General features: G+C 47.2%; 1 protein-coding gene across 1 annotated transcript in view; it reads right to left on the bottom strand.

Annotated features, from left to right (window-relative positions):
• The window catches only part of Gpatch1 (G-patch domain containing 1), a 43,208-nt gene extending 40,973 nt beyond the window's left edge, over positions 1 to 2,235 (bottom strand). The window contains exon 1 of the mRNA XM_057763282.1: positions 2,153 to 2,235. Coding sequence (XP_057619265.1) covers positions 2,153 to 2,225 — 73 coding nt within the window. The 5' untranslated portion in view covers positions 2,226 to 2,235. The remainder of the gene's footprint in view (positions 1 to 2,152) is intronic.
• Between the last annotated feature and the right edge of the window lie 15,279 nt (positions 2,236 to 17,514).

Raw genomic sequence — 17,514 nt, forward strand, 5'->3', positions numbered from 1 at the left:
AGGCAGAGGCAGGTGGATCTCTGTGAGTTCAAGGCCAGCCTGGTCTGCACAGCAAGTTCCAGGACAGCCAAAGCTACACAAAGAAACCCTTCCTCAAAAAACCAAAAAAGAAAAGAAAAAAGAATGTTTCTAGATCAAAATAAGAGAAAAGTCTACAATTCAGTGTCCTTTCCTTACACCTGAAAAGCATAGTTGGAGCAGTTTTTCATTTCTAACTTCTGTTAAAAACAGAAAGAATCGGAAGGTCTGGCAAGAAGCCTCAGTGGACAAAGGCACCTGATGCCGAGGCTGACAACCTGAGTTTACTCTCTGGGACCTACACAGTAGGAAGGAACTGACTCCCCAAAGCTGTCCCCTGACCTCTGCACCCAAACTCTGGCATGTGCATACCGTCCCACGGTAATAATAACACAATTTAAAATTAGGAAGAAATAGAAAAGTCAAGGTCAAACAGTTGATGGCTCAACAGCAAATTCTTCTCAAAGAAATGCAGAAATGATATGAATGGGTATTCAACATGGCTCGAGCTGTGCGTGCATGACCCCTGCCCTCTTCTGCCATCGCTACGGCCTAAGCAGCCTTCACAGGAACCATCTCTCTCCTCTCTGGCTTCTCTGCGAACTTGTGCAGGATAAGATCCAACATCACATATTTTAGCGCTTGCAAATCCTGGGAGCTTCTTCTTTACTAAGTCTGAAACGCCTCTAGTCAAAGATCTTTATCAACCGATTCTTTATGTTCATAGGGTGTTGTATCTACCAGTAAAACTAATGTGACCTTAGTTTATTGAACAGTCTAAAATTAGAGACAGGCATGATGACCCTGGTTAACCCCACAGCCTGCTCAGCTTGGAAGACTCTATAATTAGGACCAAGGGGACTTTAAACGACATTTATTACAGAACTGAGGGTGATGGGTGTAAAACAGATGTCTCAGGAAACTCAAGGGCAACCTTCAAACATACAAGAACTTGTCCAGAGACTAGCCTTTCTCCTCCTTGGTCAGCAGAGCAGAGGGGGAGAGCCAGAATCCTATAAACGTTTCTAATGATTGAAACTGTTGGGTCTGGAGAAGGCTGCTCTTCCAGAGGTCCTGAGTTCAGTTCCCAGCAACCACATGGTGGCTCACAACCATCCGTAATGAGATCTGGCACCCTCTTCTGGAGTGCAAGGCATACATGCAGACAGAACACTGTATACATAATAAATAGATAAATCTTAAAAAAAACTATTTGGGCTGGGGGTGTAGCTCAGCTATAGACTGCTTCCCTAGCATGCACAAAAGCCCGCGTTTCACCCGAGCACCACATAAATCGGGCATGCAGCACATGCCTACAATCTCAGCACTTGGGAGGTGTAGCAGGGGGAAGCTCAAACTACACAGCAAGTCAGAGCTAGCCCAGGCTACGTGAGACAGCCTCAGAAGAACTGTCTAAGATAGATGGGACTGAGTGACGTGTGATGTGTGATGTGATGTGTGTGTCAAACTCCTAGCTGGACATGATGGCACACAGTTATAAACCAAGTACGTGGAAAGCAAAGACAGAAGGGTCAAGAGTACAAGGCCAGTCTCCACTATATAGTGGGTTTGAGGTAGCGCGAGCTACAGGAGATCCTGTCTGGAAAAAAAAAGAGTCTAATTCTTGGGGCTGGATGTGTAACTCGGTTTTAAAGTGCAAGACTAGCGTGCACGAGGCCATGGGTTCCATTCTCAGCAACACACACACACAACACACACACACACACAAAACTCCTTACTATTGCAAGTGTCAACCACACCGGTCCTGATTGTCCCTCGATTGCTAAGCGGGCTCCCACTTCGGGAATTTCCTATCTCAAGTGTTTCTTCCCAGATCTTTCCAGGGCCCGTTTCTTTTGCTTTCAAGTCAGGGTGCAAGTGTCCCCGCGCGGCAAGGGTCTGCCTGACCACCCTCCATCATATCCAAGTTGCTTAGTCATTCTTGCACTTCCCACCCCTCCGCGTCCTCCTCTGGCCCCCGAGAACACCGCACGCGCGTGCGGAGCACACACCTCCCCAGCGGGTTCCTGTGCGCACAGCGAGCAAGCCCAGGCCCAGGCCGAGCTGTTGCTGGGCTCACGTGCTGGACTCCCAGCCTGAGCCCCTCAGACTGTGCTGGCCATCGAACCCTCACCTTCCTCCAGAGGCTCCAGGCCCGTCCCATAGCTGACTAGGTCCTCCTCGCTGTCACTATCCAGAGCGGCCATCCTGCTCCCTTCCGGGCTCCGCCCCCTCGCTACGGAAGCTTCTATGGGCCAAAAGCCTTCCCATTTTCGCCTCCGTGCGCCTGAGCACATCTTAAAGTTCAATTGTTCATTTGCGAGGGAAATGCCACCTCCGCCAAGGCCTAGTCCTATGCGAGGCCGACTCGGGTTTCAGCTACGATTGCTATCCATAACAGCCATCCTGGCCCTGTCATGTGCCTGAGTATTGGGAGAACAAGGCAGTAAGACGCTCGATGCCACCCATATGTCAGGAGGCAGAATGTACCTGTCCCTCAGCTAGCTCCCTGGCCCCTTCACTTCCTCAGCAGCAATCAGTGCCAACCCGGATCTTCCACCCATCCTAACCACCCTCCGGGAAAGAGCTGTGCACACAGGCACCGCTGTCTGGTCCTCTGCACTAGAGATGAGAAAGAACACAACAGGCAGAAGTGTATGCAGTACACATACTATGAATGGATGCCCCCCCACGCACACACATGCACGCACACATGCACACACGCACGCACACACAGTATTCTTGTCATCCTTATATTTGTAAAAGCGAGGTCTCCTTCTAGACTTCTGCAAGAATTCACTGACTCTGAGAATATCAGAACCCATGCTTGCAGCAGATTAGCCGAAGACGAGACACCAGACATGGAGAGAGAGCCGGAGGTCAGCCTAGACTACATAATCAAACACTGTCATAAATAATCAAATAAATAGGAAGGAAGAAGAAAAGGAGATGTTGCGGAAAGGTTTCTCCCTTTCCCACTCCAGCAACGAGGACAACCCCTGGAGCACACCCAGCTCACTTCCGGTTCTCTAGGCGAGCTCTTCCTTCGTGTCAGGGCTCACTACATCAGCTCCTTCAGGTCTGTTCTTAGAAAGGTAACTCTGTCTGAGAAGCCTTCTTTAACACTATCGAAAAGATAGTATTCTCAGCCGAGGATGGAGAAGGGAGGTACATCAGCCGTCCAGCGCTCGCCCGGAGCGCACGGGGTCTATCCTCCCTGAAATAAAATGCAAAGCAATCTCTATATTCTCAGCCCCTACTCCTGTTTTCTCAGTATTTCTTACCTTCTAACATATTATATAATTTATTATGTCGTTATTATTTTTTAAAGGGTGGGTTGTTTTTTATTTATGTATATGAGCGTTTGTCTGCTTGTGTGTATGTGCACAACATGTGTGCCATGCAGGCAGGTAGACAGCATCCGATCCCCTGGAGCTGAAGTTACAGGTAGCAGTGAGTGCTGGGAACACAACCGAGGTCTTCTACAAGAGCAGCAAATGCTCTTAACCAAATCTATTTAGTTGTTATTTTACTGTCAGTCTCCCTCCTACGAATGTAAGTAGTCAGTGTTATTATTAGCTCGATAGATAGATGATAGATAGATAGATAGATAGATAGATAGATAGATAGATAGATAGATAGATAGAGATAGATATATGTTTCTCTGTGTGAGTGTGTGTATGTGTGTGTGTGTACTTGATCAGTGTGGTGGCCAGCCCTTGGGAAGAAGCAAAAATAGGAGGATACGAATTTGAAGCCAGCCTGGTCTATATAGCAAAACCTCATAAAAACCAGACCTGATGATTCACCCCTGTCATCCTAGCATGGAGAGGGTGAGAGTGGGGGCAGGAAGAGCAGGAATTCTAGGCCACCTGCGGTTATCTACCAAGTTAGACATCAGCCTAGGCTACGTGACTCCCTATCTTACACTATGTACACAGTGGGGGCTGGAGAGATGGATCAGGTTTTTGTTGTTGTTTTTAATTTGGTTTATTGAGACAGGATTTCTTTGTTTAACAGCCCTAGGTGTCCTGGAACTAGACCAGGCTAGCCTCAAACTCACAGAGATTTGCCTGTCTCTGCCTCCTGAGTGCTGGGATTAAAGGCGTGCGCCACCACCACCACCTAGCTTGATGGCTTAGTTTTTAAGATTATTTGTTGTTTCAGGTTTAGTTCCCAGCACCCACATGGTGGCTTACAGCTGTCTCTAGTTTCCGAGACTGCAATAACCCCTTTTGTATTCCCTAGGCACCAGACACCTAATGGTGCGCTGACATATAAGCAGACAAACACTCATACATATAAAACAAGGATAAATAAATGTTAAACACACACATAATCAATCAAGTAAATAAATATTTCTTTTCTAAACTGATACATAACCAGGTAATAGTGACATGTGACTTTAATCCCAGCACTCAGGAGGCAGAGGCAGGTGGATCTCTGAGTTTGAGACCAGCCTTGTCTACAGATTGAGTTTTGGAACCACCAGGGTTACAGAGAGAAACCCTGTCTCAAAAAACCAAAAACCAAGATAGAAAGAGAGAGAGAGAGAGAGAGAGAGAGAGAGAGAGAGAGAGAGAGAGAGAGAGAAAACCAGCAACAAAGAAACCTGATACATAAGAATGTAAGAACACCCTTCAATAGAAGAATGGATGAAGAAAGTGTGGAATATATATCCATTAGAGTACTACTCTGCAGTAAAAAACAATGACTTCTCGAATTTTGCATGCAAATGGATGGAAATAGAAAATACGATCCTGAGTGAGGTAACCCAGACCCAAAAAGAAGATCATGGGATGTACTCACTCATAATTGGTTTCTAGCCATGGATAGGGGCCACTGAGTCTATAATTTGTGATCCTAAAGAAGCTAAACAAGAGGGTAAACCCAAGGAAAAACATATAGATATCCTCCCAGCTATGGGAAATAGACAAGATTGATGGGCAAAAAATGGGAATCTTGGGGGGTGGGGTGGGATGGGGATGAGGGGAGATGGGGAGAGAAAAGTGTGAAGGAGAGGATGAGGGGAACTGGGGGAATCGGGGTGAAAAAAAAATTAAAAAAAAAAAAAAAGAATGTAAGAACATAAACAGGTTGGGTGGATGGTGGTGGCGCACACCTTTAATCCCATCACTTGGTAGGCAGAGGCACCCTGATCTCTGTGAGTTCAAGGCCAGCCTGGTCTACAGAACAAGTTCCAGGACAGTCAGGGCTACACAGAAAAATACTGTCTTGAAAAACAAAACAAAGCAAAAAATACAACCCAATGTGTACCATGTAATTTTAAAGGACTTATTTATTTATTTGTGTGTGTGCCTTTGTGAGTTTGTGTAATACCACATGTGTGTCTTCTGGAAGAGCAATAAGCACTCTTAACTGCTGAACCATCTTTTCAGCTCCTACCCCACCCCATTCTGTAAGGATACATGAGTATACATTGTATTTTCTGTGTCTTTGGTTTACTCACAAATATATCTAGTATGCTCTGTAAGTTCAGGAGTTCTACCCATTACATTGTATAATGTGTAAACCAGTACAGATGTATCTATCTTCTCAAATGTTTATCCTTTGCTGTTTGATTAGATTAGTTTTTGAAACAGGGTCTTACATAGATCAGGGTAGTTTAGAACTTCCTAAGAAGTCCTGTTCGACTTTGAACTTTTTGTTTTTGTTGCTGCTGTTGTTTGAGACAGTATTTCTCTGTGTAACAGCTCTGGCTGTCCTGGAATTGACATTGTAGACCACCTTCCTCTGCCTTCCCAGTGCTGGGATTAGAGGTGTGCTTCACCACCTGACTTTTTGTGTGTATTGGGAGGCAATTTATTGTATTTTACCTGTATGTATATGTGTGCACCATGTGTGTGTGCGCCTAATATCTGTGCAGCCAGAATACGACATGGAACTAGAATTAAGGATAATTATAAAATACCATGTAGGTGTTGGGAATCAAACCTGTGTCTTATGGAAGAGCAGCCAATGTCTTAACTCCTGAGCCATCTCTCCAGGCCTTGACTTTGAACTTTTGGTTCTACTGCCTCCACCACCTCAGGTCTTCCATCAGAGTCATGTGCTACTACACTCTATTTATCATTCCTTTAAGATGAAAACGTCCAAGTTCCTTTTCCCCCTTGTTTTTGGAATGTAAAGTATATTGTTATCTGTAGGGTCCTACTGTGCAATAACACAGCAGAACTTCTTCTCCTACTTAAGTGTTCCTTAGTGCCCCTGGACCAGCCTTTCCCCATCCTCTCTTCTCATCTCTTCCCTCCCTAACCTCTAGGAACTACTCTTCCTTCTTCTTCTTTGATGAAATCATTTGTTAGGATTGTGCATATCAGTAGATCTTGTGGTACTTGTCTTTCTATATCTGATGTGGGATTCCCCTCTGTATGCTGTGATTACCACTGATTAATAAAGAAACTGCTTTGGGCCTATAGCAATGCAGAACAGAGATAGGCAGGGAAAACTAAACTGAATTCTGGGAGAAAGAAGGTGAAGTCAGGAGAAGTCATATAGCCCCACCAAAGACAGACACCAGATGGAACCTTGCAGGTAAGCCACAGCCACATGGCAATACACAGATTAATAAAATGGGTTAAATTGAGATGTAATAGCTAGCTAATAAGAAGCTAGAGCTAATAGGCCAAGCGGTGATTTAATTAATACATTTTCTGTATGGTTATTTCAGGGCTGAGCAGCTGGGAGCAAACAAGCAGCTCCTACAACATATATCTGGCTTGTTTTATTCAACATAATGAATGCTCTCTGGTTCCATCCACACTGTTGAAATTGAAAGGATTTTTTAATCATCTATCTATCTATCTATCTATCTATCTATCTATCTATCTATCTATCTTTGTGATAAAGCCTCAAATAGCCCAGGCTGTCCTTGAACTCACTATGTAGCTGAGGATGCCCTTCAAAGCCTGATCCTCCTGCCTCCACCTCCTAACTGCTCAGCAGGTTTTTAGGCTTCTATGTGGTTTGAATGAGAATATTCCCCATAGGCGCAGATGTTTGAATACTTGGTGCCCAGTTAGTGGTACTGTTTGAGGGAGGTTCAGGAGAGGTAGCCTTGCTAGGGAAAGTATATAACTTTCAGGTTTCAAAGCTATGTGCAGCCAGGCAATGGTGGTGCACGCCTTTAATCCCAGCACTCGGGAGGCAGAGGCAGGCGGATCTCTGTGAGTTTGAGACCAGCCTGGTCTACAGAGCTAGTTCCAGGACAGGCTCCAAAGCCACAGAGAAACCCTGTCTCGAAAAACAAAAAACAAAAAACAAAGCAAAACAAAACAAAAAAAAAAGCTATGTGCAATTCCCAGTTTACTCTCTCTGCTTCCTGTTTGCAGTTCAAGCTCTTAGCCAAGTCTGGTGTTTTACACCTCTAATGTCAGCACTCAAGAGGCAGTGGTCAGAGGATCGCTGAGGCCAACCTACTCCACAGAGCAAGTTCCAGGACAGTTGGAACTATACAGAGAAACTCTGTCTCAAAAAACAAAGACAAAGCCGGGCGGTGGTGGCGCACGCCTTTAATCCCAGCACTTGGGAGGCAGAGGCAGGCAGATCTCTGTGAGTTCGAGACCAGCCTGGTCTACAAGAGCTAGTTCCAGGACAGGCTCCAAAACCACAGAGAAACCCTGTCTCGAAAAACAAAAACAAAAAAAAACAAACAAAACAAAACAAAACAAAACAAAAAAAACAAAGACAAAACAGAAAAATGATGAAGGCTCTTGGGACTGGACATATATATGCCTGCAGTAAACAGACATACAGGCAGGCAAAACATCCACACATATAAAATAAAATAGAGGGTAAATAGTGTAAGTTCTTAGCTTTGGACTATCATCATGGATTCCTGTCCCTCTGGAATCCTAAATCCCAGTAAATTCTTTTTTTCTGTCGGTTGCCTTTGTGGCATGGTGTTTTGTTTTGTTTTATTTTTGTTTGTTTGGTTTGGTTGACTTTGGTTTTTCGAGGCAGGATTTCTCTGTAGCTTTGGAGTCTGTCATGGAACTCACTCTGTAGACCAGGCCAGCCTCAAACGCACAGAGATCCACCTGCCTCTGCCTCTCGAGAGCTGGGATTAAAGGTGTGTGCCACCACTACCCGGAGGTGGCATGGTGTTTTATCACAGCAACAGAAAGGGACTGATACATCTATGTCCCTGGCTAGCCTGGACCTCACTATGTAAACCAGGTTGGCCTCAACCTCTCACAGAGATCTGACTGCCTCTTCATCCAGAGGGCTAGGATCAGAGGCCTGTGCCAACATAGCTGGAGGGATTTCACTCTCTTCCATGTCTGGAGAGCGTCTGTTTCTGTACCGTATTTTCTTTTTATCCTTGAATCTGTGGATGAACAGGCCCATGGCTTCCAGTTCACGCCCAGTGTGAACAGTGCTGCAATAAGACAGTACAGGAGACAGTGTTCCTGGCACCCTCTTCATTTCCTCTGCTTCTGTACTCAGGAGTGGACTTGCCGCATCATCCAGTAGATCTGCTTTATATTGTAAACATTGGTTTGTTTGCTGGAGTAGGGCTTGCCACATCTGAACAATTTCATGGAGTCGGTTCTCTCCTTGTGCTTCCATGTAGGTTCTAGGAACTGACCTCTGGTTGCCAGGCTTTTGTGTCGAGCGTCTTTAACCGCTGAACTACATTGCTGGCCCTCATATAGTATTTTATATCCGGCTTCCTCTGCACAGCAACACCGGTATGAGATTCCTTGTGATTCTGTACATAAAAGCAGGATGTTCATTTTATTGTTTGTGATTTTCCATTTTGTGACCCTGCTGTGCCTCACCCATCTGTTCGACAGTGGACGGGCTGTTAGGTAATTTCTTGTTAGGGAACTAGATGACTTCTCTCTCAAATAGTACAATTAGGAATGTTCTTTTGTTTCTTTTTTGTGAGAGCATATGTATGTGTGTGGAATATGAACAAGTTTGTGTGTGTGTGTGTGTGTAGGCCTGAGGCTAAGCTTACATGTTCTTTAGGAAGACTGCCCACCCTGTAAATTTTTGTTTTGTTTTGTTTTTGTAAGAGGGTCTCATGAAGCCTGGATTGGTCTTGAACTCGCTGTATACCCAAGGATGTCCTTGAACTTCTTATCCTCTGCTTCCAATTCTGCTCCAAGATTTCAGGTACAGGGGCTGGAGAGACAGCTCAGCAGTTAAGAGCACAGGCTGCTCTTCCAGAAGTCCTGAGTTCAATTCCCAGTACCCACATGGCAGCTCACAACTGTCTGTAACTCCAGTTCCAGAGGATCTGACATCTTCATACCAATGCATATAAAATAAAGTTAAATATTTTTTTTTTAAATCCCAAAACACACTGCCAGGTAGTGGTGGCGCACATCTTTAATCCCAGCACTCAGGAGGCAGAGGCAGGTGGATCTCTGTGAGTTTATGGCCAGTCTGATCTACAGAGCTAGTTCCAAAAGCTACAAAGAAACCCTGTCTCAGAACACAAAAAGAAAAACAAACAAACAAAAACCAAAAAATGAAACAAAAAAATGTTTAAAAAAGAGATTTCAGGTGTTATACTGCCATGCCCTGTTTTATGTGGGACTGGGCATGAAACACAGGGCCTCCTGCACATTGGATAAGCCCTCTGCCACAAGGTTTTTGGGACAGAGTGTCTCACTAGGTCCTGAGGCTAAGCTAGGTAACCAGTGAGCCCCAGGGGTATCCTGTCTCTGTCTCCCCAGTGCTGAGATTACAAGTGTATGCCACCATTCTCAGCGTTTTTATAACGTGGGTTTTAGAGCTATAAAACATGCCCTTGTGTTTGCACAGCATTCTCTTTGTGAACTGAGCCATCTCTCCACCCTTACCTCAACCTTCTCATCCTCCTGTTTCTACTTCCCAAGTGGGGATCTGAACTCTTGATACTCTTGCTTCAGTCCCCCTGGTGGGGGCCATTACAGACCTGTGCCGGTATACACAGTTTAATGCCAGTTTTTAGTTTCAGCAGTAACAGGTCTCATTTCCTGGTCACAATGAGGTCGGAGTTATGGTAGAAGGAGACTGTGGGATGCCCTGCAGTGAGTCATGAGGCTGTCTGAAAGGTACCTGATGTTGGGTACACCCGAGGATTAAAGTTCAAATGGCTCATGTATCCTGGAGATGGATGCCCACTGGACCTCTGAAGACCCATAGAAGGGAGCTTTAGGTCAGTTGGTATGTCTTTCACGACATGCTTCCTTTTCTTTTTCTTTTCTGTCTGTATTATGCTAGGTGTTGTACAGAGCACCTCAAACACGCTAGGCAAGCACTCAACCACTGAGCTACATCCCCATCACTTTTCTTCCTTAACAAAGGTGGCAGCTGGAAAAAGGCAATGATGTCAGACTAGATTAAATAATCGACCTTGGTTTTTATTGTATTTGCTTTGTACAAGTCTCTCTCTATAGGACAAAGTACAGTTGGATCTTCTCTTAAGGTGATGACATAGTTGCCTTTAAAAATAAAAGTTGAGTCAGCTGTGGTGGCTCACGACTATAATTCCAGCACTTGGAGGGCTGAGACAGAAGGGTTCAAAATCTCACACAGTGAGTTTCGCGACAGCCTGAACAATAGAATGAGAACATGGATCACGAAATGTGGTGTGTATATATAGCTTGTTTGTTTTGTTTTGTTATGAGAAAGGGTTTCTCTGTGTAACAGCCCTAACTGTCCTGGTACTCAATCTACAGACCAGGCTGGCCTCGAACTCACAGAAATCCACCTGCCTGCACCTCTTGAGTGCTGGGATTAAATGCATGTGCCACCACTGCTGGCATCTAAACACTTTTTTTTTAAATAAAGATTATAAAGGAGGGGTTGGAGAGATGACTCAGTGGTTAAGAGTACTGGCTACTCTTTCAGAGGTCCTAATTCCCGGTACCCATATGGCAGCTCACAACTGTCTGTAACTCCAGTTCTTGGGGAACCAACATCCTCTTGTGGCCTCCACAGACATGGTGCACAGTCACACATACAGGCAATCTATCTGCATGTCCTCTGTCTGCATGTCTGCATGCCAGAAGACGGCATCAGATCCCACTACAGATGGTTGTGAGCCACCATGTGGGTGTGGGATTGAACTCAGGACCTCTGGAAACACAGCAGAGCTCTTAATTGCTGAGCTATCTTTCCAACATGGGGAAGTTTTTTTGTTTTTTGTTTTTTTTTATTTATTTTTATTTATTTTATTATGTATACAACATTCCTTCCATGTGTGCCTGCAGGCCAGAAGAGAGTACCAGATCTCATTATAGATGGCTGTGAGACACCATATGGTTGCTGGGAATTCAACTCAGGACCCCTGTAAGAGCACCCAGTGCTCTTAATCACTGAGCCATCTCTCCAGCCCCAGTTTTGTTTTTTGTTTTTGTTTTTAAATTAGCTGTTTCCCAAACTCCTGCCCCAGAGTACAGCTGCTTAGGACTCTGTAGGTTTCTTTCTTGCTTTTCTTTTCTTTTCTTTCTTCCTTGGAATATGGAGACAGTGTTTTTCCACTGAGCCCAAGTGTGGTGGGCTAATTTTTTGTCAGCTTGACACTAGCTAGAGTCATCCTGGAGAAGGGAATCTCAACTGACTGCACTTCAGAGTACCTGGGTTCAATTCCCAGCAACCACATGTAGGCTCAAACGATCTGTAACTCCAGTTCTAGGGGACTGGGCACCCTTATAGGTCCTCCACGGGTACCAGGCATGCACGTTTTAATAGTGCACAAACATGTAGGCAAAATAGCTGTGGTGCTTTGAATAAAAATGGGCCCCATAGACTCACAGAGAGTGGCACTATTCGGAAGTGTGGCTTTGTCAGAGTAGGGGTGGCTTTGTTGGAGGAGGTGTGTTGTAGCGAGCTGCGTGAAGCCACACCTGATGGCAATGTAGAGAGCTGCGTGGAGTTGCACCTGATGGTGCTGGCTCCCGCCCTCCGCGATCCCGAAAGCGAGTGCTCTCTGTGATAATCAACTTCTAATATTAACTAGGCCTGACTTATGCTATTATCATGCAATGATTGTCAGCTGCTTGCATATGCGTGGACCTATGAGCAGTGCCCACCTGGCAATCTGAGGTTGGCGGCCCAGGCCTACTTAAGGGCTGGGAGAGGTTGGCCCGGGGGAGAGAGGAAGGGAGAAGGGAAAAGATTGCTGTGAATAAAGTCCTGGAATAAACTGTAGCAAGAAGAGCTCCGGTGGTCGCGTCATCCTTGCTGGACGAGGGGGGCCGCGACAGTTGGTGGCCCGTACGGGGACAAGTGGTGCCGCGTACGGGGATCCTCCAAACCTCTCTCCGTGGAGCCCAGAACTTGCTGCAGTCAGGGGGTGCACCGGATAATCCTCAGGTAAAGACTGGGGATCCGCGAAAAAAGCGGGTTTTCCGCTCTCGCCAGTAGAAGGGAGAGTGGGGGTAATAGGGCTGCGACTATAGCAGACGGATCAAAGTGAGAGCCACGACCAAAGTGGACGGTTTAAAATGAAAATAAAAGAATGGGATTTTAGAATGGGCACTTCAACATCACACCTGATTTTTCTGGCTCTTAACGAGCTGTTAAGGAGCGCATTGGAAAAGTTTTTGACTAAATGTGACACAATTGCTCCTTGGTTTGCCGTCTCTGGCAATCTTAATGTGTCATCCTGGGACAAGCTTGGTAGAGATATGAATTTTGCTGCAGAACAAGGTACGCTAAGGAAGGGAGTTAGATTCATGTGGTTTGAATTACCGAGACCTCCTGAGTTTGCAGTGGAGAGTGAGCAGCTGCGGCTCCAAGGCCAAGCAGCGCTGAGGGTCTGCGAAGCTGCAAACACCCAGGACCTGCCTTGAGGACCAACAAGGCCAGAACGCTAGGTCACTCCCAGCATGTGCCTCAGGGCACAGAAGCACAACTGTGATAAGATCTGTTGGCTTGGACCTCTGTCCCTGTCAGGGGCAACAGGCCGAGATGGGATCCGTCCCACCCCGATGGGGCCCGGCCGCTCTGCGCTGCCAAGCCTCTACCTTACAGCTAGGTGGGGAGGTAGAGTCTCTGCCTCTCCCCCGCTGCTGCGACCTGCGTCCGAGCGCAGCTGGAAAATGGCAGTAAATTGCAGTAAATACCCTTAAGAATGCAACGTCCCCGCTCAGCAGGAAGTAGCCAGACAGACTGACAACGCCCAAATTCCCTAAAACGTGTAAGTGGGGGGACCCTTCAATGGTTGCAGAGCAGCAAGCCTGCTTCCCTGAGTTCCGCTCCACTCCATGCACCAGTCTGGACCCAGAACAAATGCAGATGGGGCAGAAAGGCAGCTGGAGCAGAGCTTTGCTAGGTGGCTGTGGTGGAAGGCACATTGCCTCAGCAGTCGGTGCCTAGCCTGGCGGATGCCACAGCAGTGCTTAAGAGTATCAGCAAAGCAACAAGTGCTGGAGCTGAGACAAGCTGGAGCACAGACGCCACAGGGCTGCCCGAGAACGCAGCGTAGCTGCAGGGCAAGGAAAGGCAATGGCAGTTTTAGGCTCTGCACACCACTGAAGAGTCTGCAACAGAGTGAATTTAAATCAAGAGACTGCCCTATTGTAGGAGCAGGTACCTGTGTGTACTGTTTTAGCCAAAGGGTTGGTAGAATACCATAGCCCAAATGGGAGGTTGGGTCTAATGGTGATTGGGAACCCTACTGCTGGCAATCTCAACACCTGTTGTCATGGGCATTTATCTTTAAATCCTGTGTAAGATCAGACAACCCATGAGAATACAGCATATGGTCATTTAGCAGAAGCAGGATCAGCTGAGCTGCTAGGGAAGCCAAAGAGGTGCACGAGGAGAAGGTGTCTTCCATGCACTCAGCTGACAAGAATGAATGTGCCACGGGGGTATGGCAGCTGGGGTATGTTGAGAGGCAAGTCCATACTCTAGTCTGTCAGACATTTCTATCCATCCAGGGCTGTGTGTGACCAGCATTCAGTATGAAACATTAACCCATGCAGCTAATCTGTCTAAAGAATTGTCTAGATATCTTTTAGGTAATTGGTCTGGTGAATTCGAAAACAACTGGAAAAGCTGCGGATGACGATTGCGACTGCAGATTCCACACGCATGGACACCAGCCTGGCAGAAGGACTATCCTCCTGGATCACTCCATGGATCATCTGAAGGAGTGGGCGGGAGTAGGAGCCCTAACAGGCTTAATGGTGCTTGCCTCCCTGGTATGCCTGTGGTGCGTTTGTCACATAAGGGTTTCACAGCATCGCAATGCAGTTATGATCATTCAGGCCTTCACAGTCATTGAAGCAGGACAGTCTCCCCAAGTTTGGCTAGAGATGTAAGCGAGCACAGGATGCGAGGCTTGCGCACTGCACTTGAGGTAAGCATACATCAGCCTCAAGAAGAGCAAGTCTGATTGCATGTGGGTTGGTGTCCAGCTCCCACCTCTGTAAAAAGACACCGGACAGGTGTAGTGTTCTCTGGGTGGATGACACCTGGACAGACACTAGTACATGTTCCATTTTTAACAGATCAGACCTCTACTCTTGCCTGTAGCTTTACAAAACAAAAAGGGGGAACTGTAGCGAGCTGCGTGAAGCCACACCTGATGGCAATGTAGAGAGCTGCGTGGAGTTGCACCTGATGGTGCTGGCTCCCGCCCTCCGCGATCCCGAAAGCGAGTGCTCTCTGTGATAATCAACTTCTAATATTAACTAGGCCTGACTTATGCTATTATCATGCAATGATTGTCAGCTGCTTGCATATGCGTGGACCTATGAGCAGTGCCCACCTGGCAATCTGAGGTTGGCAGCCCAGGCCTACTTAAGGGCTGGGAGAGGTTTGCCCGGAGAGAGAGAGAGGGAGGGAGGGAGAGAGAGAGATTTTACAATTGTCAAAAGGTCCTGAAATAAAACTGCAGTGAGAAGAGCTCCGGTGGTCACGTCATCCTTGCTGGACGAGGGTGGCCGCGACAGTGTGTCACTAGGGGGTGGACTTTGAGGTCTCAGAAACTCAAGCCTGTCTAGTGTGTCACTGTCACTTCCTGTTGCCTGCAGATCCAGATATAGAACTCTCAGCTAACTCTCCAGCACCTGTCTGCACATCTGCCTGCATGCTGCCATGCTTCCTGCCAAGATAATGGACTAAAACCCCCGAACAGTAAGCCAATCTCAAATGTTCTCCTTTATAAGAATTACTGTGGTCATGGTGTCTCTTCATAGCAATAGAAACCCTAACTAAGACAACTACCATACACATAAAGTAATAATTTAAGAAAGAAAAAGCGGCCGGGCACGCCTTTAATCCCAGCACTTGGGAGGCAAAAGCAGGTGAATCTCTGTGAGTTCGAGACCAACCTGGTCTACAAGAGCTAGTTCCAGGACAGGCTCCAAAGCCACAGAGAAACCCTGTCTCAAAAAAAAAAGAAAGAAAGAAAGAAAAAGCAGGCTGTGCAAGCCATGGGGAGCAAGCCAGTAAGCAGTGTTCTTCACTGTCTCTTTTTCATGTCCTGCCTTGGGGTTTCTGCCTTGAGTTCCTGAATTGGTTTTGCTCAGTGATGCATTGATGCATAAGGTCTACATAAGGTCTACATCAAACAAACCCTTTCCTCCCCCAGGTTCTTTGGGTCAAGCTGTTTATCACAGTAATGTAAAGCAAACTAAGATATCAGGTTAGCTTTGAGCCCAACAATACTGCTGTTTCAGCTTCCTGAAAGGCATTGAGATCACAGGGTCTTTCTTTCTTTCTTTCTTTCTTTCTTTCTTTCTTTCTTTCTCTCTCTCTCTCTCTCTCTCTCTCTCTCTCTCTCTCTCTCTTTCTCTCTTTCTTTCTTTCTTTCTTTCTTTTCATTTTCTTTTTCGAGACAGGGTTTTTCTGTAGCTTTGGAGCCTGTCCTGAAACTAACTCAGTAGACCAGGCTGACGACAGGATCTTTCTTAAACTGAAGTAGCCCTTTTCTCATGACCAGATGGATTTAAAATGATAACATTTGCTAAGCTGTTGTCATTGTTTAAGCACTCATTTTAAAACTCTCGAAACACCCCCGATACACCTTAAATATTTTTTACCTTTATTTTGTGTGCATTGGGGGAGGGGAGCATGTACGTGCCACAGCGCACGTGTGGGGATCAGAGTGTGGAAGTTGGTTCTTGCCCCTTCTAAATCCTATGGGTCTCCGGGATCAAACTCAGGTTGTCAGGCCAGGCCGCAAGCAACCTTATCTGCTGAGGCATCTTTCCAGTCACTCTAATACCCTTTTTAAGGAGTACGGAAACGATTGGTTAGTTTTGAAAGCTGATTGTCTTTATCTGAGATTTACATTGCGACCTACGGACCGCCAAAGACAGAAGCAGCAGACAAAGGTGTCCCTTGGTGGTAGTAATGGGGGGAGGCAATGCGAGGAGGAACACGGCTCTACCAGTTGGGGACTCTAGGCTCCTGCAGCTGGATCATAGCCTCTTGTGGCACCAATATCCGACAGTAGACTCTGTTTACTCTCTATTAAGGGGTAGCGCGAAGCCCGAGCTTAGGGGACCCCTGATACTCCTGTACTAACCACATCTGATTCAGAAACCCTGGGCCAGCCGGAGAATCACCTAGGCTCCATTCTGCAGTGAGAAAACCGAGGTTTGTTTTCTCTAAGATCCTTAAAAACATCCTCAGAGTTTTGGCGCACAAAGCCCCTCCAGCTCAGTAGGTAGCCCCCCTCTCCCGGGGACTTCTGCCATCCACCCACCATGCCTAAAACCAGCCAAAGCAGTCGGTGACCTTTCCTCCTGCAAGAAGCTTTCCTGACTTCCCTTGGCCAGCGCCAAGAGCTCCCGAGCGGAGATGGAACTGGTCCTGAATCCTCCCCGCGTGTACAAGCCCCTGGGTGGAAAAACAAGCGTGAATTGCCCTCGCACGCCCTCTACAGCTGCTCCTCCCAAGGGTCTCGAGAAAAGGGTGAATCCCAGTTTGGATTTCACTGCGGTCGTTGAAACCCCTATCCAATCCGCTGCACCATCTTGGCGCTGACAAGGGAGAGCTATCAACCACGCTCAGAGTAAGACAGTAGGCTCAAAAGGTAAGCGGTGCGCTAGACACCAGACTCAGGCTCTGAACACAGGCGCGGAAAGGACGGGGCGTGGCCTATGCAAAGGAGGGCGGAGGCTTCAAGACTACGTCCTCGGGAGGGGCTGGAGGAGGGGCTCGTGTGCTGTGGGCGGGTCCAGAGACAAGTGGGGCGTGGCTCCAGAGAGGTATAGGTCTCCAGTAGGAGGGGGCTGGGCCTAGATGAGATGGGGCGTGGCTCCAAAGATTAGGGGTTGTGGCTCACTTTCAGGGATGCAGGGTAGAGCAGAGTTCCAGGCTCGGGATCCGCCTATGACTCTCTCTGGGAGGGGCGGGGCTCCAGATATCTGGCGCTCTGGGGCTCGGGAGGGGCGGCACTGCAGCCGCTCGTCCGGCGGGACGGGGCGGGGACGGGACAGGGGCGGGGGCGGGTCCCGGCGCCTTCTGGGTCCCTTGGTGGCCACTGCACCTCAGTTCACCCTCGGCTCCCGCGCC

Source organism: Chionomys nivalis, chromosome 2, assembly GCF_950005125.1.
Source record: "Chionomys nivalis chromosome 2, mChiNiv1.1, whole genome shotgun sequence".
Lineage (NCBI taxonomy): Eukaryota > Metazoa > Chordata > Mammalia > Rodentia > Cricetidae > Chionomys > Chionomys nivalis.